At 33.1% G+C, this 26530-nt stretch overlaps 1 protein-coding gene across 1 annotated transcript in view; it reads left to right on the top strand.

The window, feature by feature from the left end:
* rut (adenylate cyclase rutabaga) overlaps window positions 1-25870 on the top strand; it is a gene marked incomplete in the record, with an annotated part of 698554 nt that extends 672684 nt beyond the window's left edge. Inside the window, 3 exon segments of the mRNA XM_081741008.1 lie at window positions 1711-1855; window positions 16045-16258; window positions 19169-25870. Of these exon segments, the coding sequence (XP_081597134.1) occupies window positions 1711-1855; window positions 16045-16258; window positions 19169-19503 (694 nt within the window).
* Window positions 25871-26530: the final 660 nt, after the last annotated feature.

The raw sequence follows: 26530 nt of genomic DNA on the forward strand, positions 1-26530 counted from the left end.
TCCGTATTGTTATTAGTAAAGTTCTTTTCTTAGCGATCCCCTAGCAATTAAAAATATTGTCAAATTTTATCTTAGTTAATCGAAGGGGATTCCGAAGATGCTGTGGTCAGTTGCTAGTGCTTCACATTCATATATATATTAGCTGTCGCTTCCGAGCCTTCGGCCATCTGTACAGTATAGGTTAAAACTGTGCTTACTAAAAAGCTCCAATTCTTTATTTGAGTTGATAATAAACAGCGAACGAAGCACGTTCGTATTCAGTACCATTATTATACATTTTGAAATAAACAAATCTAAACAATAGAGTTTAAAATAGGAGCTGAAGCTTTCCCGGTGACGTGATGCAAATATATGTTGTCGAGATATCAACCGTGTGAAGTGTTCGTTGTCCCAACATTTTGAGAATAGACATTGTTCTTGTTTTCAGGATCAGTATGAAGAGATCTACCAGGGACATCGTGTGTATATATGGTATCAGGAGTGAAAAAATGAGCTCTGATTGGCTGATGTATTTTCCAATCAGTTATTGGCCTGAAGACTAACTGTGATTGATCGTTGACTGGTGCTTTCTGATTGGTTGATGAGTTATCTAATCAGAGAGCACCAGTCACCGACTAATCACTGGCAGTCTTCAGGTCAATAACTGATTGGACAATCGATCAGCCAATCAGAGCCCACCTTCCTACTCCTGATAGCATATATACACAATTCCTCGGTCTGATCTCCTCATACTGACCCTGAAGATGAGAATAATGTCTGTTCTCGAAACGTTGGACAACGAACACTTCACCTGGTTGGTATGCTGAAAACATATATTTGCAATACAGTTTCAATTGCAATTAAATCGTCACAATATACAATAAGACTATTCATGGCTTTGGATTGATTATTTTATTATTGATTATTTTATTTATTTATATTTTTTTATTTTTATTATTATTTTTTTCTTCCTATTTACTGAGGCTGAAGGCTGAATGCCTCAGTAAATAGGAAGAAATAATAATAATAATAATAATAATAATAATAATAATAATAATAATAATAATAATAATAATAATAATAATATAAATAAATAAAAATAAAAAAGTACAACAATAACTATACATATGTCTGTTAAAAGAATTTAAACTTTTTCATAATAATGACTATATATATGACGGTTAAATAATTTAAACTTTGTCATAATATTTATATATATGTCTGTATTTTCATTTATTTTCGATAGTGTCTGAAGAAGGATATGCTAGATATCCGAAACAGTTACAAATTATAATTTAAAATAAAGTGGGTTTTAAGCTTTGGTCAGTGTCTCTTTTGTTAAAACAATATATAACTGTAGAAATACTAATGCTCAAACCTAGATATGGTTACGGTCCTTCCTAGTTTGAAATAACTGAATAGTAAGGCTGTAGTTTTCAAGTTGCAATTAAATTGTCACAATAGTTGTAAATCTGTAAATCACTTGCAATTAAACCGTCAGAATAGCGCTAGCGGCATATATTGGCATCAACGAGCAGTTAACGACACACATTAACTTTACTTGTACTATTACGAATTAGCATTAGTCACAGACTGAGATGTTTTTGAGCTATGAATAAGATTTAGATATTATCTGTAGTTTATAAATTTCCAAGTAAGGACCCCTTGTGAAGTACAAGAGTGTACCTAAGTAACCCATTTGCTGTATTTCTAATGTATTTTATGTTGTAGAAGCCACGCGAAAGAAAGCGAGTATGAGAACATGGAAAGCGATGCTCCTGACACACAAACGGATGAAGATGAGCGACGAGAAAGAGAAGAAATAGAAAGTTTCGAAATGGAAGAGAAACGAATAGCAGAGGAAGTGGCCAAACAGGTAAATAATAATAATAATAATAATAATAATAATAATAATAATAATAATAATAATAATAATAATAATAATAATAATAATAATAATAATAATAATAATAATAATAATAACTTTGTTCTACTGTAGTTTCTTCCCCTTTTCCTTTCCTTCCTTTCTTCACTGCATGTGTTTCAAATTTCTATATCTAATAATTTAGAAGATCTGACGAGTGGCAGAAAAAGATGTTAAATATTGTACAAATGTTGATGGAATTAATATAGCAAATGTTCTTATTTATCAAAATTTGCAAGAATTAATCTTCGCCGCGCCTGAAGAAATAGCTAAGTAAGATTTTCGTCTAAAATGAACTATATACTACAATATGAGCAAGTTGTGTTGTATCTTCCCTTATATTTTTACGTGTGAATTCTTAATAGTTTTATTGTAATAAGGAGAAAAAATGACATTTGTTAATAATGTAAATTAAGAAAGAGCAGGGGGCGCGGTGGCTCAGTGGTACAGCGTTCACCTCCGGTGCTTGGGGTCCCTGGTTCGATCCCAGCTCACGCCGTGTGGACTTTGTGGGGGATTTTCTCGTGGGTTTTCTCGGTGTTCTCCCGTTTCCTCTCACTCTCTTCATTCCATCGTTTCATTAATTTCTCATAATCACCTCTCCTTTAGCCTAACCGGCATAAACGTGGGACGTAAAACTCCAAGATTTCATTTTTATTTTTTTTATTTTTTTTTTATTATTTTTTTTTTTTTTTTTTTTTTTTTATGAGAGAGCATGAATATAGTTGTTCGTGGGCAGTCAGCCAAGTGAATTCTTCGTCGTTCAATGTTTCGAGAACCAATAACATTGTTCCGGTCTTCAGGGTACAACATGGGGGTGTCCCGACAAAACGTACCAGCGACAAAACGTACCACTTGAATTTTCGCGACAAAACGTACCACTTTTGACGACCTGTCATAAATGACAACCTGTCCTGGACTAATTAAAACATTTCAGATATTTAATTCGCGACAAAACGTACCACTTAAAGGAAAAAATTGACCTTGAAATGTCAGACATTTAGTTCGAGGAAATCTGACATTGTAAACAGGGTCGGTGGTGGGTTATTAAAATTTACTTTCACCAAAGGTTTTCGTGGGGGTGGGGGGGAATAGGCCTCCTCGCTACTGAGAAGAACTCTACAGAGACAGAGATCTGCGGCGCAAGGAAATAGAAAAGAGCCTAACAAATGTAAAGAAGTGATGTTAGAAGAAGAAACACTCAAGATGCTTGACGGTACTTCTTTTCTGTTAGCTGATGACGGAGAAGAAAATAGAATTATAATTTTTTGTGGCGATAAGGGCAAAGAGAGCTTGGAAAGCTTTAATCATTTTTTCATGAGTGGTACTTTCAAGTGCTCTAGTAAACAGTTTTCTCAGATTCACAGTATCCATGCAGATTTTGGCAGTTCGTATGAAGAAACATCAATCCGGTAGTTTTTGCTTTATTACCCTATAAGAATAAGGAGACAGATATTTGTTTGTTACAACTTATCCTTCCGTCTGTCCCGGAGTGGAAACCAGAAATAGTGAACGTGGATTTTGAATCGTCGGCAATATCAGCGCTTCGCCAAGTATTTCCTTCACAGAAATCAGTGGGTGCTTCTTCCATTTTAGGCAATGCCTTTGGAGGAAAGTTCAGGAGATAGGACTTTCGGTGGAGTATCGATAGAATGAGGAAATCAGGCATGGTCATGGTCTTGCATCCCTTAGTCTTAGTCTTGGTCTTACATCGGTACTTTCCTCATCACCAATCTGTTCAACTTTTAACCTTATTTTGGCCGGTATATATATACTTATATACCGTCCTATCAAGTGCTAAGTTTTGACGCCTGTCATTATTTGATGGCTGATTGGAAGACTCTTTGCAAGTAGCCCTCCAGGCAAGTGGTACGTTCTGTCGCTTGTCATTATTTAAAGTGTTTTTAGAAAACCCTTCACAAGCACTCAGGGTAAGTGGTACGTTTTGTCGCTAGTACGTTTTGTCGCGTATTCCAACATGGGACCAAAAAAAAACTTTATTATATAAGTGTTGGGAGGAAAGGAACTGAATTTGATTGGTCAATTGCGACGTTCAATCAGCGTCAGTCTATGGACTCAATTTTAATTGGCTGTTGACTGGGTTGGTTGACAAGCCTTGAATAATTGTTTTGTATACGTTTTCTTCGAACGAGGAGAAGCTTTGTTTGGCTGAGTTAGAACCAAGGCTATTTGTCCCCGTCACGATAAAACCAATGTGCGACACAAACTGCACATTTAAAAACTCCCAATCAAGCTTCTAAAAATGTAAATCAACTATTAGATCTACACATTAAGAGAATAGATAAAAACTAATAAAACTTAAAAAGAGAAGTCTCAGTATGAATTAAAACAGTATTAAAAGTATAAAGAAATAAAAAATATAAAATATAAAAAGAAAATAACTTCAAAAGAATAGCTATAAGAGAAACTCATGGCAAAATGTATAAATAAAATTCCTCAGAGCGCGTTAACCATTTCAGTCACAGGAACTGATTATCCCCCAAAACATGAAGATCTTTAGATAGTTCTAAACGTTCTCTGAGATCTGAACATTTTGAACATTCTGTTCTGTGTACAAGAATGTGGCAATTACTCAGTGAAACGATTTAGTTTTCGCAATATGGACAGTTATCGTCAACGGAACTGTTGTTTAAAATATCCGTCTGAGGTCATGAGAAAAAATGACTTGAAGTATGAATTTGATTATATCTTAAAATATTATTGATAACAGGTTTTTTTTTTTTTAACTTCGCGTAAAGACTGAACAGAATTTCTACATAGTTTAGATTTTTTAACCCTTTAATTGGCAAGCATTGATAGCATTAATATTAAAATATTTAGTTTGCTTTTATGGATGAACCATGTCTTCCTGATCATAATTTCGTAATTTTTAAAGTATTATTATACTTTGGTTGCGAAATACAGGATGTTTATTTCGAAGCAACATTGCCATAAAATAGGTCTTATGTATTGCTACTAAACTGCACTGTCCTATTATGGTTTACTATCATAAGAATACTTTCAGCAATTAGCAGCAATTTCTTTGAAATATCTTCCTACAGAGCAGGAAATCACAAATAAAAAAAAAAAATAAAAAAGACCTTTCGCGAAACGTAGTAGATAAAGCTTCTACAGTACTAAATGTGACTGTCCCCTGTTGTCGAAGATTAGAATATCTAAAGAAGCGACCCACAAATTATGTATGAATATTGTATGAAAGCAATAATGCCAATTAAATGATCACTGAAGTTATAATTCATGCGGATAACACAATAGAAAGCCATGTTGCTTGAGACAACAGTGCCAAATAAAGAGTTAATGGAGATATGATAACTAAGAAATAATTAGCAAAAGGTAATTAAAAGACCAATAATCTGAAAAAGTTTACGAAACAATACAATTTCATTTCAGGCACGTAAATATAAACATGTGTTCATGTATGTATAATTATGTTTAATCACTTTTTGTAAACTTCAATAGCTTTAAAGTGTATAATTTCTGTAACATTGATACTTTTTTATGTGAATCTAAGCGTGTCTGCTCAAGATGAAGATGTCTGGTACAATTAACTTATCAACCGAGCGGTACAGTTGACCCGTCTGATACTTCACTTCGCTTAACATTCATTTTTTTTTATTTGGATACTTTTTTTAAAAGCTTTTAAGTTTTATTTTGGTGTAATAGATCCGTGCCTTTTGTTATACTTGTATACACTTAACTTTTTTCTTATATTTTAAAACGGTATTAACTTTTTAATTATTTTAGTAAGTAACCGTAAGATTATTAAGAAAAAGTGCTTAGATAGGATTAAGTAATGTTTGAAGTGTGATGATATATTCAACTTCTTTCTATAATCAATAATATTTGATATGTAAGTAAATTTACATCACAGCTTTGAAGTAAGTTTTTTTGTAACTCCATGAACGGATTATTTAACGATAGTCTCACTTTAGTCCATTGAATTCCACATTCTGAAATTAGTATAGAAAGCGCAATTAGAACAATTGACATGAGTGGTAATTCTTTCAAGACTCTCCCACCGGGAATCGAACCCGGGACCTCGTGCTCGCTAGCCAGTAGACCAGTGGGGAGGACCTTGAAAAATTTGAAAACTACTGCGTAGCGAAGGACATTGTTAGTTATAGAAGCTATATACTGTAAAACGCTTAGGATATGGATGGCACCCAATAGAAAATGAAATCATTGAGTTTTACGTCCAACGGTTATGTCGGTTAGGCTAAAGGAGACGGTGATAATGAGCAATGAATGAAATGGTGGAATGAAGAAAATACGGAAACGGGAGAACCCCGAGAAAACCCACGCACACGGTGTTTGTCCACCACAAGGTTCACTTGGCGGGGGCTGGGATTGAACCCGGGACCCCAATCACCAGAGGTGAACGCTCTACCACTGAGCCACCGCGATCCCCCGGCATCCAATAGAATACCAAAGTTATAGTACTGTAAGATAAAAGAGTTCCGTACTACGATATTTTCAGAGATCGAAGTATATCATGCAATGGAGCGTTATTGTTTTTAGATGATGAAGATGATGCGGCAAGTACTTGGTCAGTCATTGAAGGATTACTTAATTGCCTTACAATCTTACTTCAAGAAATGCCATCTCAGCTTATGGTTCTTTCTTATAGGACACGATTCGAGATGACCTTATTGAAAGTATTTGCAATGAGACTATTAGAAAAAAAAAAAAAAAGAAAAAAATGCCAGAGAGTTGCCGGAAGTTTCTCTCTTCTAGCTATTTGATGCGATCCCCGTGCAACAAGAAGGCGCTGTAATCACACAAGTGCTGCTAAATCGATCCTCAACGTTCCTTTCATTCGGTTAATTGATGATAATGAAAATAATAAATAAAAGTCTTAAAATACAGTATAATTATTACGTCCTGGATCTTTCTAAAATATAGATGCAAATGCATATTTTGGAAGATTGTGCATATTCTAAGGTATTCGCAATATCTTTCTGCATATATTTGAACGTTCGAATAAGTTTAATTGTCTTATAATCATGAATCAGTAGTTTCTTGTGTGTTGGGTATCCCTTTAGAAAATATCCTATCTTCTGGAATACTTTTTCCTAGCATTAGAAAAGGATACTGTCTTTCAAGGTATTAATTTAATTCATGTCACACTTTCACGTAATTATTGAGACAATTAAGCGTGTGGAAATTTTATGAAATACTCGAACTTGTTAGAAAATTATTACTTTAAGTTCTAACCCGGATGAAAGTGACAAAAAAAAAAAAAAAAAGTTCTTGAAGTTGGATAAGATGCTTAGGTCAAATTGAGGATTAAGAATGGTCGAGCCAGTTAACCAATGCACGTGTAGGATCAGTAAAATCTCTGACAGATGAATGTTTCTAACTTTCTACGCCATTGCACAAATATTGTTTGATCTCGTCAGTTACGTTAAAAGAAACATTTTTGACCTATTAACTTTTTTTAATAGACAATAGATGAAGTTCGGCATCAGAAATTCATGAAAAACTCCTAGTTGTGCGTTGTGGATTTTTTTTTTACACAGTCAACATTGTAAATACGTAAATCAATAAACTGTTTTAAGTGCATGTTATTTTATTTATAGTGTTTTTTAAAACATTTTAGTGCATATATGCACATATATTTTCAACTTTTTTAGTGTATGTAAATCCGAGCATAATAATTGTATATGAAGTTTCTAATTTATAAGAAACTGGCTCTGGTAGAGCGCTTACCTCTGATCTGTGAAGTCCGTGGTTCGGCTCAGGCCAAGTAAGTTTGTGGTGAACAATGACGTGTTCGTGGGTTTTCTCGGGGTAGTCCCGTTTCCTTCTACTTTCTCATTCCACCAATTCTTCCATTATCGTTTACTTGCTTTAATCATCTTCTCCCTTAGCCTAATGGGCATAAGCGTCAGACGTTAAGCTGAAAGATTTTATAAGTGACATTCATGTGTAAGTCGTTCGTGACGTCACAGAATTTAAGTTACATTCTATGTAACTAGGAGAAACAACTTTTAAGCTACTACTACTGTCAGGGCCGGATTTACGGGGAGGCCGGGTGCACCGGAGCACATGTACCCCCCTTCACTGTAAATATACACTATCTAAAATGAGAACTTAGCACTGAAAAAGCAACATTTTCCGAAACTTTCTGCTGCCTTGTGTCCGTTTGAGGCTTAAAAGAAAGCTTAGTTTTGCAAAAGCAATAGTTTAAGTCGATTTTCTGAAGGTTGAAGGAAAAGGATTCACTAAACAAAGTTATATTCCGCATTCACACCACAGATGCCTAAAGGCATTTAAAGACTTAAAAATTTAAATAAAATGTAGTGGTAGTTATTTGTGCATCCCCCTTCAAGAAATCCTGGATCCGGCCCTGACTACTATATATTATAGAGTTTCGTAAGTATTGATGTTACTTGCTGTAATAATCACATTCTTAATAAGACAGTTTCTCATACAATGCCTAAAACAGTTTCTCTTCGCCATTTTATTTAATAAGTTTTTTTTCTATTTTCTTTTCAACTACTGATAAGAATTTTTTTCTTCGTTGTTCTTCATATCTACTCATTCTGAATATTGAGTAAAAAAAAAATAAATAAAATAAAATAAATTAAAGAGGGTAGTGTTTTGTAATGTAGTGTACAACTTACTAATCTGATTCTTTCTGTTTATCAAATAAAATATATTTTTTTCATTTCTGTACGCAAACATAGCCTGAGGACCTTGCATTGGTGAGTTTCCATCATTGTTTTTACTTAAATGTACGTGTTGTATATTGCGGAAATGTTCATTGTGTTGTGCGTAGGTAGAGGAATATGTAAATCTGTTGTACTTCTGGAAAGGATACAAGGCGATCTTTCATTGCTGTAACATCTCAAAGAAAAACAGAAAATTTTCAAAACATCTAATAATAATAATAATAATAATAATAATAATAATAATAATAATAATAATAATAATAATAATAATAATAATAATAATATATACGAATAAGTTATTAATAGGGACGTGAAGTTTTCGTTTTATTTTATCCCTGAAATCGGTGTTATTTGTTTCGCCCAAAATCGGTGTTATTTTTCGCGATTTAATACAAGCAAATAGGGGTTATTTGCTTTATTATGTGATAGTTTTAAAAAGCAAGTATACAGTATTGTAAACATAGAGAAAGTGGTCTGTGAAAGTTAATTAAAATAAAATATAATTTTAAAATTAAACGAATAGTTTTAAATTTTGACATTAAATTATATTTTTGGGCTTACCATCTGAGAGAAAATGGCTCGATATCCCTCCTAAACTTGAATTTATTTAATGTATGATTTGAATACATATATCGACTAAAAACCACACTGCAGTATTTTTGAACATTTTCTTCACTTAAAAAAAAAAATCAATTCACAATATACTTATCTAAAACGCCATTCATAGCATAGTGCTTCTTAGCATTTTCTTCACTTCAAAAAAATTCAATTCACAATATACTTAATCAAAACACAATTCATATCGTTATCAACACACATTTTCACTTAATGGCGAATTTATAGTTTCTTCAATGTTTCTTATTTTTCAAAAGGACGAAGTTGTCAATATTTCCACATGTTCTTCTGTAAGGTTTTGCCTCCTTACCGTAACTACAGATTTGTATTCTGAAAAATATCTTTCGGAATCAACGTTGGAAGCTGTTAAAGATATTTCTTCAAGAGCACAGGCAACAAAATCTCAGAGGCAAACTTTCACTAACCAACTGGTCTAAAAATAACAGGACTGATGGTCTTCTGTGAATTATATTTTGTTATAAAGGAAACTTGTGTTATTTTATTGGTATTACCGGCCAACATGGCGATTTCGCGAATCTATCGCTTTATGCAGAGTATTTCGGTGTTATTTTGAAAAAAGTACCAATTCGCTTTATTTCGCGATTTAAAAGCATCAAAGACAGCCTTCTATCATATATTTAGGTATATCTATATACCTTATTTTACCTTTTTCAAGTTTTCGATGTTATCGTTAAAACAAAAACTTCACGTTCCTAGATATTGATGGTAAAAGCTACATGATCAGCAACTTAATATTACATATTTCCTTCACCTCTGGTGCGTATTGCCCATGGTTGAATCCCAGCCCTAGGCAAATGGATTTTTTGTGGTGGATAGACACCGTATGTGTAGGTTTACTTGGGGTTCTGCTGTTTGTCCCCACTTTCTTCATTCTGCCATTTCATTGGTTATTATCTATGTCTCTCTTAGCCTCGGAGCATAATCGTTGGACAGTAAATAAGTATGTTCAATCAATTTTTATTATTTATTAGCAGAAAAGTACAATATTTTTATTCCAGTCGTTTTCCAACATAATCACTCTACATTTCAATGCACCTGGCCCGCCGTTGCTCAAGCTTTCCGATAGTCTATACGAAAAAGTTTTTTGATTTCGCACCAAGCCACGAATGCATTGCTTCCTTCATCTGTTGATCGGAGCTGAATCGACGGCTTCTGAGAGCATCTTTAATTGCACCGAACAGATGGAAATCCGAAGAAGCGAGATCGGGATTGTATGCAGGATGCTCTAAAACCTCAAAATGCAGCGTCTGAAGAGTTTGAGTGGTGTGGGTGGCGGTATGTGGACGCGCACTTTCATGGAACACAAGAGCGCCTTCCGACAATCGATCTTTGGGTTTATTACAAATTGCAGGCTTTGACTTGGCTTACCAGCATATTACTGTACCTTTTACTGTGTATTGTTGACCCGTGTTCTAGGACTGACCCTTGTGAGTCCCAAAACACTATGAGCATTACTTTCCCTGCAGAAGATTGATTCTTGAATTTCTTCTTGGCGGTAGATCCGGGCTGCTTCCATTCCATGCTCTGGCATTTGCTCTCTGGTTCTAAGTGATAAATCCACGCTTCATCTCCAGTGATGATTCGCCTGAGAAACGCCTCACTTTCGCTAGCGCGGCATAACGGTCCAGTAGGTGCTGACAGAGTTCTTACACGATTTCGCTTGTGCTGATCATCGAGTTTTTTCGAAACTTATCTCTCACAGACTTTGTGAAAGTTGAACATGTTATGCATGATGTCATATGCAGAATTATTGGTTGACACTTTATCAACAGTTATTCGTCTGTTATTCAGGATCAAGGTACGGAGTCGCTCAACAATGCCATCAGTTGTTGCGATAGCTGGACGCCCTACTCTTCTCATCCTTCACACTCGTTCAACCATATTTGAACTGTTCAATCCACTGTGCTTGTTGTAACAACACAATGTCCACGTATTGTACTGAAAGTCTTCTATGAATTTCCGCTCCGCGTACACCTTCAGACCACGAAAAACGGATAAAAAACGCTGTTTTTCTTTGGTGTACACCAAGGATCTTATAAAATAGAGGATGTGCCCTTACAACAAAATCTTGAAGCCATACGTCACAGTTTCGCCACCCCTACTCTGCCCACTCCGCCCAACAGGATCGCAATGTTTTGAGCCAACAATCATGGCCGTAACAAAAGTAGCCAATCAGACGATGGTAGAAACGAGAGTAGCCAATTAGGCGTGCCGATGCTCGGTTGTTTTTTGGCTTCATTTATTTTATAGGATGAAGATACATATGGGCAGATCCTCTATTTTATAAGATCCTTGGTGTACACAGAGACTGGCGCGGCCATTTTTATTTCACAACAACGCAAAGCGGACTATTGTTATAACACGCTGCAACCTACTACAAGCAAAGCCAACGGTGACAGCTAGCGTCTAGTGAGCACACAATGCCGTAGAATCAACCTGGAAAGAAAAAGAAAAGTATTGCAATTACTTATTGACTTACTCTCATATATAATATTCATTACTGTAATCATAATTAACAGATTAATTGCTGTCGTTATTATTCACAAACCTGTGAAACGACCAACGCCAGGTTTCAAATCAACATATAACTACTATAGAAATGGTATTCAATATACAATGACATTCTTACAATTAGCCTTACTGAGCTCATCTTTTTCGGAACACGCACTTTAATTTTAATATGTTTCTAACTCTAAATTATTGTTCACATTAGAATATTTAAATCTGCATAATTAAATTTCTTTATTTCTTCTTACTCAAGGCTGTCAAAATTGCATGTAACATTTATTCCAAGACCTTTAACTCCACAATGGTAGTTTCTGTAAACAAACACTTGAAAATACAATATATAGTTAAAAGGGAAATTTAGTAAAAGAACACGATTCATGTTTCACTAACAGGCTGTTAAATCATTTTGAATCTTGAATTGTGTTTCCTATATTTTAATTTAAAGAAACCTATAAGAAGTATCTGCATATTTGAGTATAATTATAATAATCATAGGTATTTGGTATTATTGGCAGGTCACTTTCTGTACCTGAAAAGCTTCCATGCTCCACGGTCTTCCACGAATCTCTTCCTCTTCACGTACGATTTCTCTGCTTTGATATCATCCATAAATTGTAGTCCCCTTCTCCCCCCTCTTTCCTGCCACCATACCCTCTATAGCACATCTCTTGTTCTTTTCTCCCCCACCATTTCTAACACCCTCTCATTCGTTTTCCGCTCGACCCGGCTAATTCGCTCCATTCTTCTACTTAGTATCAGTCTTGGGAAGCAACGTAACGGAAGTAACGCACGACTTTTTAAGTAACGTTCTCTAGTAACGCGTTCCATTTTTTCCAAAGTAACTGTAACGGTAACACGATACAAATTTTTAAGTAACGTACGTAACGCGTAAGATATTTTAACGTAACGTTTTTTTTTTTTTTTTTTCTGAAACAAATGTTTTATTCCTGTAAGTGAATTTCTCAGAATAGAGAAATGGAGCATGAACTATATCAGTGACTGAGTCAGTCACTGACACACAGAGAAACAGATAATATCATAGTGCTCTTTGCTGTTTTTGGAAGATGAGTACAGCCTCAGGGAAATCACATGTACTGATTGCAAGCACCTGGAAGATTTTGACAGCTCCAAATCAATACATACGAGTGCAATGGTAGTCTATTTTACTTTTATTGATATAACGAAAGGTTTTCTTTACAAAGATGAAGAACGAAAATATTTTACCATTCGAACATTTGAAAGAATACTTTTTCGTAAAAGCTGAGGATGATGGTGGACAGAATTTAAAAGTAAAGTGTCTGAAGTGTCCCGGCGAGAAATATTTATCAACAGCTAGGGTGCGATACTTTACAATATACATTAAGGGGTTAATATGAATAAACTGTGTTTTGATGAGTAGGCCTACTTTATTACTAGAAAATAGTTCGTTGATGGTATGTAATATTGGAGTTCTTTCAGATCAGTTTGCTTATCCTAGAGTCCTGTTGTTTAGACCAGAGTTTGAAACAATTAGGTTTAAAAAGCATGTATCGATTTTAGTTACTGGCAAGTTTTGATTCACTCCAACTTCATGTGTTCCCATTGTATTAGTAGTAGTGGAATGCTTCTCTATATTCTGTATTCTTAATTTTTACATAACATTGTTATTATTATATTATTAGTTTAGCAGAATAATAATAAGTCATTTTTTTCTAACGCAGTATGCCATTTTAGTCAGTGGTACATTACATGAAAATGTTCATATAGCTGTTAAGTAAGAATTTGATCTTCCATCTTCATAAAGCGATTCAGAACGTGCAGTGTTGTGTTTATAGAGTCAGTGACGCACATCACATTTCCAATAAGGTAACTGTTTGCATGAAAGGATATAGCAACGCTACTATTATCAACCTACAGTTCTAATCATTTAGGATGATTCGGGAAAATCAGAATATGTAATAATAATAATAATAATAATAATAATAATAATAATAATAATAATAATAATAATAATTGTAGTAGTAGTAGTACGGAAAATTGAAGTAATAAAATTATTTTACACATTCAAAGTTTCGGACCTAAAAGTAACGCGTTACTTTCGAAGTAGAGTAACAGTTACTTTTTGGGGGTAAGTAACGCGTTACATTTTTACAAGTAACTTACCCAACACTGCTTAGTATATATACATATATATATATATATATATATATATATATATATATATATATATATATATATATATATATATATATATATATATATATATATATATAATACTTACTAAAACTGAAATAAAACTTATTGAACGGTTGTACGGCCTTAAATTCTTTAGAATAAACTAAACAACGTAGGTATATAAAATAATGTTTATGAATGCTATGAAGTTCACATAGGACAAATAAAAAGGAATAATAATGTCATACGAATGAGCTCTTTAATCTATTTTGACGTTTGAAACCAGACAAGGATGAAGGATGAAATATATAAACGATTCAACAATGCTTAAAATCTTATTTTGATTTGACTCTTTGTCCCTTTTCGTTAGAACAATTAATTAGAAGGCAACAAATGACAAGTTACTGAAATCGTAACTAACAAAATCAAGAAGAAAGCACCTGAATATTGGCAAAACATATTTCAAACACTCAATCTCATGATTTTATTCAGACATGTTAGTGGGAGGAATTTCCCTTCAAAGTTTTGAATTCCCCCAAAAAATTTTGAAGATACAGATGTACCGTGTAGGTGATAAATATGGTCTCGCCCTCTGCCCCGAAATCGAGAAGACTGTATAAAATACTAAACCCATTACATACGTTCACAAATTAAATACTGTGATTAATCTAGTTTCTATTTCTCTCACATCAAAAGAAGAAGATAAAAGTTCATATGGACCTGTGCTCAAAAATGGATACTTTCGGAGATATAGGGTGCCGGAAACGTGAAATAAGTGAATAATATCCATGTTTAAGAATGCTCCAGTACTTGCACACCAATTTTTAGAGAGGTAGGTGGCGAGTGATCAAGTACTCCAAAACAGCCTCTCTAAAAATGATTGATTGTGCAAGTACCAGAAGTTTTGAAAGAGGGACATTTGGATAGTTCACACACTAGTTCCTCAGTGATGTCTTTACCCAACCACAATAGATCCTATAGTAGTAGAACTATGGATCTATAAAAAGTTCATTTTTTCATATTTTCGGCACCCTATGACCACGAAACTATGCACTTCCGACCACAAGTCCATATGAACTTTTTTTCTTATTTTGATGTGAAGAATCTATTCTCAAAATATTGTGAAAAACTTTTGTAACACCCTGTAGATACATACTAGTAGGATATATATGAGCACAACTAGAATTACGTAAATTTAGTATATTACAAGTAAATACTTACGAACGCGAAACAGATTTTTTTTCCTATTTCATTAAACATATTAATATCTCTATATGATATTTGAATATTAGAGAATTATTTGTAGTTTTAAAACCTTTTAAACTTTTTAAATAAACATTTTCGGTTTTTTTTATCGCTCTCTATTAGAAATAGTTCAATCCTGTTTTTCGCCTAATAATTGGCTCCAAATCTATGTAATAAGGTCCTGAACATTGTTCATCTTCGATTTCCATGTTGAAACCTGATATTATTTAGTTTGTCACCCAAATCACTTTGACATTGTCTCACTCGGTAATGATTATGGTTCGTTACTTGTAACTGTGATGAATATAAATACAGTGTGCACATATGGTATAAAAACTACAGTACATAAAATATGAATCAACTTATGCTAAGTGGCTACTAGAAAGCACGAATGTTATTTTTCCGAGTCAGGACAGGAGCGCAGGAGGGAGTGCGTCCGTGAAGAGCAGGCACGTCAGCGACTGTGGGTATCCGCATAAACGAGGTGCTTTACAATGGCTCACTATATGTCACAGTGCCAGTGGCGGAGCCATCGATGAATTTGTGGGAGATACTAAATGCCATCCTTGAAACCTAATAATAATAATAATACAATTAATTAGTTTATTTATTTATTTATCTGCTTTTGTTTGTTGAAATTTAGCATCCCGTTTCAGCACCGCAGCAATGTGAGACGTAGACTAACAGTTTGAAATGGAATCTAAACTGCGGTAATACATTCAAATGCTTTGTCACAGGGATCGAACATGGAACTCCGTTTACTATTATTACTGTTATTATTATTATTGTCTTTCAGAAGAAATTAATAGACCTGCCTGAAATATAAAACATGAGAGATATTTGCGTACCTTGTAGGATAAGCTACGTAAATTTCTTAGTTCTTATATAAACAATACTTTGTAGGAAGCTGAAGTGAAGAGAATATTAGCTGAGAGTGCCAAGCAGGAGAGTAACTTTGCAGCTGAAACCAGTCAATCAGAATGGAGTGAAGATGACGACGAAGGAGCGGCCTCGGAGCCTTTGCTTGCTGATCGAGAATCAACGGGATACACGACGGACGATCCGGCGCTAGAGAATGTCTCCATGCTCAATGAAACTGGGCTCACAGATGCTGAAGGTAATTATTATATATATATATATTTTTTTTTTTCTTGGTACTTTTCCGATTTTCAAAATACTTCACGTAGGAAGCTTGATAGAAGAGGATGAACACTTTGTTTGCTAATGATTGCTAGTAAGAGAAGTAAGGTTAGATTTTCCAGGAATTTGTGGCAAGTGGTGTAAACTTGAAACAAAATGCATGTTCTACAACAGAATTAAATATCTAAAGCAGTTCCGGAATGGGTAGACAGATTTGTCTACGTATTAACGACAATGTACTTTTCTTTAAGACAAATCATTTGTTTAGTTGTGCTGATTTAGTGCACTCACTTTTAATATGACTCATTTTTCACATAGTTTGACACAAGTTTTCCCATAACCTGGGATTATTTACGTGTATAATTCTTTGTTATCCAAATAATTACGTGAATAATTCTTTGTTATCCGAAGAATTACGTGAATATTTATTTGTTACTCGAATAATTACGTGAATAATTCTTTGTTATTCGAATAATTACGTGAATATTTTTTGTTATCCAAAGAACTACGTGAATTATTCTTTGTTATCCAAATAGTTACGTGAATTATTCTTTGTTATCCGAAGAATTACGTGAACTATTCTTTGTTATCCAAATAATTACGTGAATAATTACCTGTTATCCAAATAATTATGTGAATAATTCTTTGTTATCCCAATAATTACGTGAATAATTCTGTTATTTCAATAATTACGTGAATAATTCTCTGTTATGCGAATAATTACCTAGTTAATTCTTTGTTATCCGAATAATTGCGTGAAGACTTCTTGGTTATCCAAATAATTACGTGAATAATTCCGTTATTTCAATAATTACTTGAATAATTCTCTGTTATCCGAATAACTACTTGGTTAATTCTTTGTTATCCGAATAATTACGTGAAGACTTCTTGGTTGTCCAAATAATTACGTGAAGAATTCTTGGTTATTCAAATAATTACGTAAATAATTCTTTGTTATTCAAATAATTACGTAAATAATTGTTTGTTACCCGAATATTTTTTTCGAATAATTATTCGTTATCCCAATAATTGTTTATCGTAATGGTGTTCGAATAATTGTTATCTGGTTAATTGTTTTAGTAAAGAGTATTATTCATTATTCGAACAATGAATTATTTGAATTGTAACAGCATTAATATCCAACATTGCACCCGTGAGTTTTCTCGAGGTTTCTCTTTTCATCCAATTTTGTTGTCCCATAAACACATTCGTCATTTGTCACATGCCTTTGCCATTCGTATCGTTTAAAATATAGGGCATAATAACAAGGCGTTGAATTAAAAGTTCTGTTTATTGGGTTTGCGTCAGTAATTACCATTAAAAAAAAAAAAAAAAAAAAAAACTGCTCGCACTTCAGTTTGTCAAATTAACGGAAGTCTTTAAAGTGTTCATTCGATTTCAAAGGGTTCTGGTTTGAAAACAGCTAGTCTTATTTGAATGAAACGCCTATAGTTTCAAAGAAAGAGCGTACAAGTTTCGTTTGGTTGGCGTTAGATGTCATTAGTGAGCAGGAACGACGCCAACTTTTGTTGCTACCTGCCACCCCGCCAACTCCTGTGAGCATTCAAGATATGGGAAGAGTTTCCTTATTGACTTGAAACGTGCTGGAGGAGGCCAATATTAAACATTTGTAAATTGAAGACTTAAAGTAACTACAATTATTTTACATTTTGTAACGAAATTGTATTTTTTAAAAGTCAATAAAACACTTTAAAATCTGATGACATATGTATACAGTGGTATACGCAGAATTTCATCAAGGGGGTTCAACTATTCCATCTCATATACTTTTAGGACACATGTTATATAGTATATGTTTATTTTTCCATAATAGCTTGCTTAAAGAGAGTTAAAACCCTGAAGCCTTCCCCTTGCGTACGTTATATATATATATATATATATATATATATATATATATACTTGAAACTGTATGTGTTTCACTCAAATCTGACTAGCCGTTTTCAAGCGATAACACTTTGAATTCGGATGAAGACTTTACAAACACCGTATATTTTATATGTTCATTTTTGTGAATTGTTTTATTTATTTTTCTATTCTGTCTTCATTGTTGTCCTTCATTCTATATTGAATTCAACGGTTAAATGGGACGAATTCTGTCAAGTTCGAATTCTGCAGAAATTAATAATACCAGTAGTTGCCAATAATATGAAATCAGAATGGTTACTAGGTTTCTAGATCTAGAAATCAGCTGAAATATTCCGAACATAAGAATTCAATAACCATAGTAACTATAAAATTGTATATATCAGATACAACAATAGATCTCGTTGTTAACAGTAATCATTTTTGATATCTCATCTAAATATTTGTATAAGATGACTTCCAGTCATGAACTTTCTAACATAGTAATCTCAAAAGACTCTGAAATGTTGTTAAGTGAACATGTGTGAAATGAAATTAAATCCTTATCCAACTTTTTTCTATTATTTAATCAAAGCAAATTTTTACTTTTAAAATTATTTGTTTATTTATTTTTGACCTTTATCGTAAAATATGAAGTTCAGTGTTATTATGTGCTGAAGTTCATCTACATAGAATTTTTTAAGTAAAATATATATATATATATATATATATATAATATGGTTTTCAGTTTAGATTCACTCACCTACAATAATACCACTTGGGATTTACTACATTCATCTCTCATGTGGTTTAAGTGATATTATATTATATGAGTATTATTACTCTCACATCTTAGGTGGTTTGAGTGATGTTACGTTATATTATCCAAGTATTATTACTTCCATCCTTTACGTGCTTTGAGTGATATTACATCATATTGCCTAAGTGTTACTACTTCCATCTTTTAAGTGCTTTGAGTGATGTTACATTATATTATCTAAGTATTATTACTTCTACCTTTCAGGTGCTTTGAGTGATGTAAACTCCATGTTTAACGATCCAGGCCACGAAGGTGATATGGACGACACAAGTATGTCTTCACGAGCGTCGTCCCGTATTTTCGACTCAGATGCAATGCTCAGCTTAGACTCACTCAATACTATGTATGACTCTGAATATGATAATTATCGAGCAGGTATGGTGTCTGATGACGACATGTTCCATCCAGAAACTATTTCAGATCTAGACCTGGACTATTTTGATGACATAAACTTAGAAAACATTAGATCAATGTCTGAAAGCATTACTAGAAATTTTGGGCAGCCGAGGAGTGAAACGGACCCAGATAGTGACGTGTGAAAAACAAAATAATAATTTAATTAAGTGTTTTGATAATAACGATGATGATGATAATAATAATAATAATAAGTGTAAATAATTAAAAGAAGATAGCTTTGTAGATTATCAGAAAAGAACAATAAACCGTGAAAATGTCGACACATTAAGTTTTTTGTGGTAAATAATTGTTCATGTATGGAAAACAGGAACAAAGTGACTATAAGTAGCATATATGTTGAGTGTGGATGTGTGTGAGAAATGGGTGAAAATAAAAGAATATAAATAGAAATAAAACCAGAATGCATTAAATAAAACATAGAAACTTAAAATGAAGAGAAGCAGTTATTGTAAAAAAAATTGCAGCATTTGTTGCTTCGATAGCACAACAAAAACAGTTATTTAATTATTTTTTTTTCATAATGGAAGAAAAAAGTGAATTTGCAAATATGTACGGGAGTTGTACATAGAAGACGATATTTAAGCCAAAGAAGTATAAGTGTTGACTTTTTAAAATAAATATTAAGAAGTACAATAATAAGAATAATAACAAATATTTGTTTCGCGAACGTACTGATAGTGTAAAACCAGATAGTGTGCAACTAATGTGAAGTGAAAACATGGTTTTCCTAGTGTTCGTGGGAAAGATTCAGATGAAAACGTCTGCTACAACTTTTTTTCTCGCATTTTCTGTGTAACTTATCAGTTCGATCATTTTTAATGTTAATAATAAAAAAGGAAACATCCTCCTTCATTAAAACAAATATGTGCGTATACTACTTAGTAAAATTTTTAAATCTATGATTGTTAGCATGCTGTGAATGTTGTTGTAATAGCTCTTTTTTCGACATAAGCTGTTTCATCACTTTTTTGATCAAAATAATACAAAAATTGTTGTTAATTGTCTGTTACTTACTTTTTAAATGTTTCTGTCTTTTTATTATTATTATTCTCAAAGGAAAATAATGACAACCAAAAGTGGCCTCTTTTTACTTCTAAAAGAAAAGAAAGAAAGAACTTTCTCTCAGGAGTTGATTGTAGAAGATTTTATCAATTGTAACTAATTTGCCTGTTTTGTCTAGAATTGAGATTTGTGAATAAATTCTAATATTCTCTTTTTTTTTTTTAAAAAAAAAAAGAAAGAAAACCGGAAAGAAACAAGTTTCTGAAAAATGGCTTTCACATAATGAAAAACATTATGGAATTCACATAATGGTACGAGGTAACTTGAGTTTCAATATTTTACAAGAAAAAGTTAACATATTTATTTACAGCATTTCATAGTTATATTGTGTATATATATATGTATAACAAAGAAGAGAAGTACTAGTCAACATTTGTCCCGAACAAATTACATCATTTCATATTTCAATCTACAATAAGGTATCAACCAATATAATTATTTACAGAAATAAAAAGTATATTCCTTTATAATGCATTTCTGTTTTCAACTGTAATGCATATAAGTTTTTGATCTCTATATTTAATTTAATTTGTACTGTTTTTTTTTCTTTTTTCCTTTTTTTATGTGCATCTGTCTGTTTAATTAATAATTTCAGGCATTTGTTTATGTGTTTTTGTATTGTTTCGTGTGTGGCTAGCATACTTCAACAAATTACAGAATCTAATTGTCTATTTTCATGTGTTGTAGTTTTACAAACAGATTATCTGTTCATTCCTTCGAGCAACAAAATAAATACATAAATATTGTTTTTAGTGGTTTCAGTTATCCTTCCACTTTGCTGACAATTTATTTTAATCTAAACAATTTCTTATATTACTACATATAAGTATTCAATAACGCTGTAAGTTTACAAAATGTATTTCCTTTACTTATTAATCCAAATAATGTGTGAATTTAATACGTTATTTTTGTTTCCATATTCAATCTAAATTTGTAATAAGTAATTTTTATAAGCATTTAAGTTCATGGAAACTACTAAAGCAAATCTTACTTATCATTGACTGACATAATACTGTGTGTTAATTTTCAGTTAACACATGCTTTTCCATAATTAATATTCATAACACATGCTTTTTTCATAACTAACATTCATGTCACATGCTGTTCCATAACTAATATTCATAACACATGCTTTTTCCGTAACAAATATTCATATCACATGCTTTTCCATAACTAATGTTCATATCACATGCTTTTTCATAACTAATATTCATATTACTCTTTGTTATGAAATGAGCCAACAATGTTGATAACCAAGAAGAAATAATTACTAAATTTAAGTATAAATTTTTAACCTAATTTTCAGTCGTTGTGTGTCACTTTCTACAGGATCAGTCTTATGGGAAAAGTGAGAAAAGTGTAGTTGGTTACGCACGGAAATTCGAAGTAAATGGCACAAGAAAAGAAGTTTCTTGTAACTGCTGTAATGAATTTGTGTAATGTATGTAACATGAAAGGTGAACTCTCCATTTTTTTTTCTTTTTTAATGAACACTCTGACTTACAGATGTTAGAATCGATGCCTTTTCTGACACTGCAGATGCCTAAATGATAATAAAGTTCTTGCCACACCCACAATAGCATTATCAATGGATTGAATTGCTCTGCTTATCTGCTGTTGTAACTGCCGTCAGGGATGCGAAGGTAGGGGTACAACAAACACCTTGTATGGAAATATCTCTGAACAATGGTTACTCATGAAGTTCTAACGCATTTGAGTACACAGTAAGCTTTCTCTGTCACTGATGCCTCCATTTTGTCGTATTGGCGCTAGTAGCAATTTCGGAAATAGCGAATTCTTAAGTATTATCAGATGACACTGCGACAGTTTTCCTCTCATGTTATAGGTCCAGATGAAACTGGAACAGTTTTTCTCTCATGTTACATAGGTCCAGATGAAATTGGGACAGTTTTCCTCTCGTTATAAGGTCTAGATGAAACTGGGACAGTTTTCCTTTCATGTTACATAGGTCCAGAAGAAAGTGGGACATTTTTCCTCTCGTGTCACATTGATCCAGATGAAACTGGGACAGTTTTCCTCTCATGTTACATAGGTATTTTGACGATAAATTCATCACAACATAAATTCATTATAAGTTTTCCCTTTATACCGTTCATTTTGAATTGCTCTGAGTACTGGGGCTGGGAAATAATCCTTTTGAAATACTAAAATTCGCTATCTATGTGGAATTTATGGATTTTCCACATTTTTTTCCTTAGTTGATGTCAGAGTTCCTAGGTCAGAAACTAAACTTGCTTAATTTTAATGCCGAAGAAAAACTCAAAGTGATCAAATATTTTTGGTGGTTTTAGTAAAATTTTGTACTATTCTATGATATTTTAGTGAAGTTGCGTGTATCCAAATTTCTGGAAATTCCTGTCAGCTTACAGAAATTAAGGAATGTATATGGTGAACATGATATTATACCTATTCAAACATTTTCTATTTAATATTGAAAAATCATTGTCTATATGTAAAACTATTTAATGGCCAAATAAATGGGAGAAAATGAAAATGAAATCCTTAAGTTTTACGTCCCGCTGTTATGCCGGTTAGGCTAAAGGAGACGGTGATGATAGGGGATGAGTGAAATGATGAAATGAAATAAGTGGGAGGAAACGGAAGAACCCCGAGAAAACCCACGAGCACAGTGTTTGTCCACTACAAAGTCCACATGGCGCGAGCTGGGATCGAACCACGGACCCCAAGCACCGGAAATGAACGCTCTACCACTGAGCCACCGCGCCCCCAAATAAATGGGAGAGGTGTTAATGATGTAACCTTTAAATGTCGGAGCCCACAAATGTCGGAACATGTTTATATATTGGGAAAGCAACAACAATAAAGAGTGTAAACGTTTGGTTTTGGGAACATATTACGGACTGCAATGGCAGTGAAAATGTAGCAACTGTTTTATGATCTTGAAACTTTGCTGGCGTCTACTATTAATCCAATGTTCTCGGTATTGCTGCTAGCAACACTCACTCTGGCAGCAATCCCGAGAACATTGGACAACTGTTTTATTTATTTTATCGAAATCTATTTGAAAGTACAGACGAAATCAGCACAGTTAGAAAACTACATTATATCAAAGGACTGGCAGAAAGAAATATTTTCAAATCCGTTTTCATTTCAACTAAGGAACCAACACTGAAGTTTGATACAGGTAACTTACACAAGACATAACAGTATCATAAAGTATGATTTAAATATAATTATCTACTAAAATTTCATGACCTTTTCGTGGCCTTTTCTTTACCAAACCATCAAATTTTGTACTATTCAGAAACTAATAACAGTACTAATAAAACTAGAGCGATAGAAACTTGGTGTCTTCTCTCAGTTGAATAAGCTGCTTAGATGCGTAAGTTGTTTCGGCGATGCGATGCGATGCGATTTCCATCGCCATTGTTCAATGTTGCCAGCTGAAGGACAATCTTAAGAGCGAATTTGAGTGCGAATTAGGCCAAATTTTCAAGTATGCTATAGAAACATGCTTTGCTTCCGATTTGGTGGCGTCTAAAGCTGACCGTAGACAATTTTGGCGGTGAATTTTGACGTTTTATAGAACAAAATTTTCCAGTTTCTACTTACATTTGTACAGATGATAAAAAAAAAAATAAAAAAAAAAAAAAATCGTGACCCGAAAGTTAAATTTCTTGACGTTCATGACCATTTTCTGATTTCGTGATTTTGGCGACTTTAGTAACCGATAGACACCCTGATAAATAATATTTTATCACATTTAGTTTCTTCGGCACGAAAAGTGTATAAGTTTAGTTCTGACTTGCAAGATCAATATCTACTAAGGAGATGGCGAAAAACACAAAATCTACTGAGCAGTGGCGTAACTAGAAGGGGGGCAGGTAAACGATACTTGTACCTCGAGCGCCGAATTGGGAAGGTGCAAAATGGGTGCAAAATCGGGCTAATATTTGGGGGAGCTTTAGGTTTGGTTGGTCAGGGGGACGCTAAGGCGAGTTCTTGGCCCGAGCGACAGCTAGCATATTTCCGTCGCTGCTATTGAGGTGAAGCTTTGAATTTTTTTAAAAAAAGATTTTTCCTATCTTTTCTTACATTAATAACCAAATTACTATTTCCTCACCTTCCCTATAAAACAGACTACATCAAAGGCCGTAGCCAATAGCTGAAAATTCGATTGAAACTTCTTTAGAAAATAGAAATTATTCTTCTTCGTTACGTAATTTCATAAGTTAATACGAAATAAGGAAATCATCACTTCAGACGCAGCTCTGACAAAGTACAGCGAAACTGCGCTAGCAACACAAAGAGTTGTATATTCCCTCACTACAGGACTCAAAATTTAAAATATGCTACTAGTTTCAATCTGAAACTATCTAACCAGAAGAGGAAACAAAATATGTTTGGTGATTTGCTGAAAAAAAAAAAATTGTATTAGGACAGTATCAACCTTCTAAACTCACTGTACGAGACTGCTTTTTATTCTGAAATTATTCTTTCTTGCGTCAATTTTACCCTTTGAAAACAATGAGAAATTTGCATAATTGTGATTTTTTTAAATGTTGATTGTATAAGTCATTGGAAAAGGATGACTTATTACCTTCAATACACTTCGATTACTGATGATACCACATTTATGCAGAATTGTATTAAGTTTTGTACACTTATTTTGTAACAGTAGTAGTTATATTGATTTAGTGTCTTTCTAAACATAAGGGAAAAAATATACTTCTTAAATATATAGTTGTATTTCTATATTTAACATCATCTCCCGAAATAGTTGTACTTTTTTGTTTATATGTATTATATAGTTTTTTTTTTTTTTAAATGAATGTATATTCTGTTTGTTTAAATACGCTGATTTTAAAAGTAATGGACAAAGAGAATGAACTATATAGAGATGTTCCTGTGAAATAAAATTATTTATTTTTCTTGTTGGAAAGAGTTAATTGATATCGCGTATTTATTTTCTTATGTGAAAGCAACTTTTAAACATGACTAACAGAACTCCAGTTCTCTTAAGAATCATCGTAGAGTATCATATACGTAATTATTTAGATATAAATAAATAAATATGCGGTACATATATATATATATCTATTGAAACATACATATATTGAATGTATTTCTGATTTGTGCCATTTGTTTACTTGCCACTCAAGTTGTAGTAAATTCAGATGCAAGTTAAAATCATAGTTCAATACGTTTTAGATGTCAATTTTAGTATTTCCCACAAATAGAAACGGGCCTAGTAATTGAATAAAAAATAATTTGTTTCAGCATAAATTTTAAAATATAAGAAATCTAAATAATGAAAAATGAACTAAAGCAACTATTCTTGTGATATTAATTAGGTGACATTTGGTTGTCGTGTGTCTGTATGTGATTGATCGATGTAATAGAAGTGCTAAGTCAGACCAATTGAAAAAGAAAGAAAGAAAGAAAGAAAGAAAATAAAAAGGCTGCTCTGCAATAATTTTCTTTTTCTAGTTTTACATAAATTGACGCATGTCTTACAGAAGAAAATGTAAACAAGAATTAATTTACTTTTTTAAGAAATATGTAAATTGGAAAAAGAAGAAAAAATGGGTCTCAGCTACTTGCATTTCGTTTCAATTTCGTTACATGTATATATATATATACAAGGTGTTTTAAAACAACACCGACAACGTTTGAGACGTGATTCCTGACACCAAGATAAGACTAAAAGTATGGACCAATCTGGGTGCAGAAATCCGTCATTTCGGAGTTATAGGCTGTCGAAAACAAGAAAAAATTAACTTTAATGATCCATACCTCCAATATTATGGGACCTACCGTTGTTGGGTCAAGATTTTATTTAGGAACTAGTATGTGCCCTATCTATGTATCAGAATCCTGCGGTATTAGAATCCGCAACAATTTTATAGATAGTTGGTGGGTACTTAAAATTACATGCCCGTAGCCAAACTCTTTCTATAAAAATTGTTGTGAGAATACCTTCGGATTCCAAAACATCCATTTTTGGATAGCACACATACTAATTTCTAAAAGTCTTCACCCGACTAGGGTAGGTCAAATAGTTTTGGAGGTATGAACCTTAAAGTTCATGTTTTCGGCAGCCTA

This window comes from Thermobia domestica, chromosome 15 (assembly GCF_964235325.1).
Source record: "Thermobia domestica chromosome 15, izTheDome1.hap1.1, whole genome shotgun sequence".
Taxonomy (NCBI): Eukaryota; Metazoa; Arthropoda; class Insecta; order Zygentoma; family Lepismatidae; genus Thermobia; species Thermobia domestica.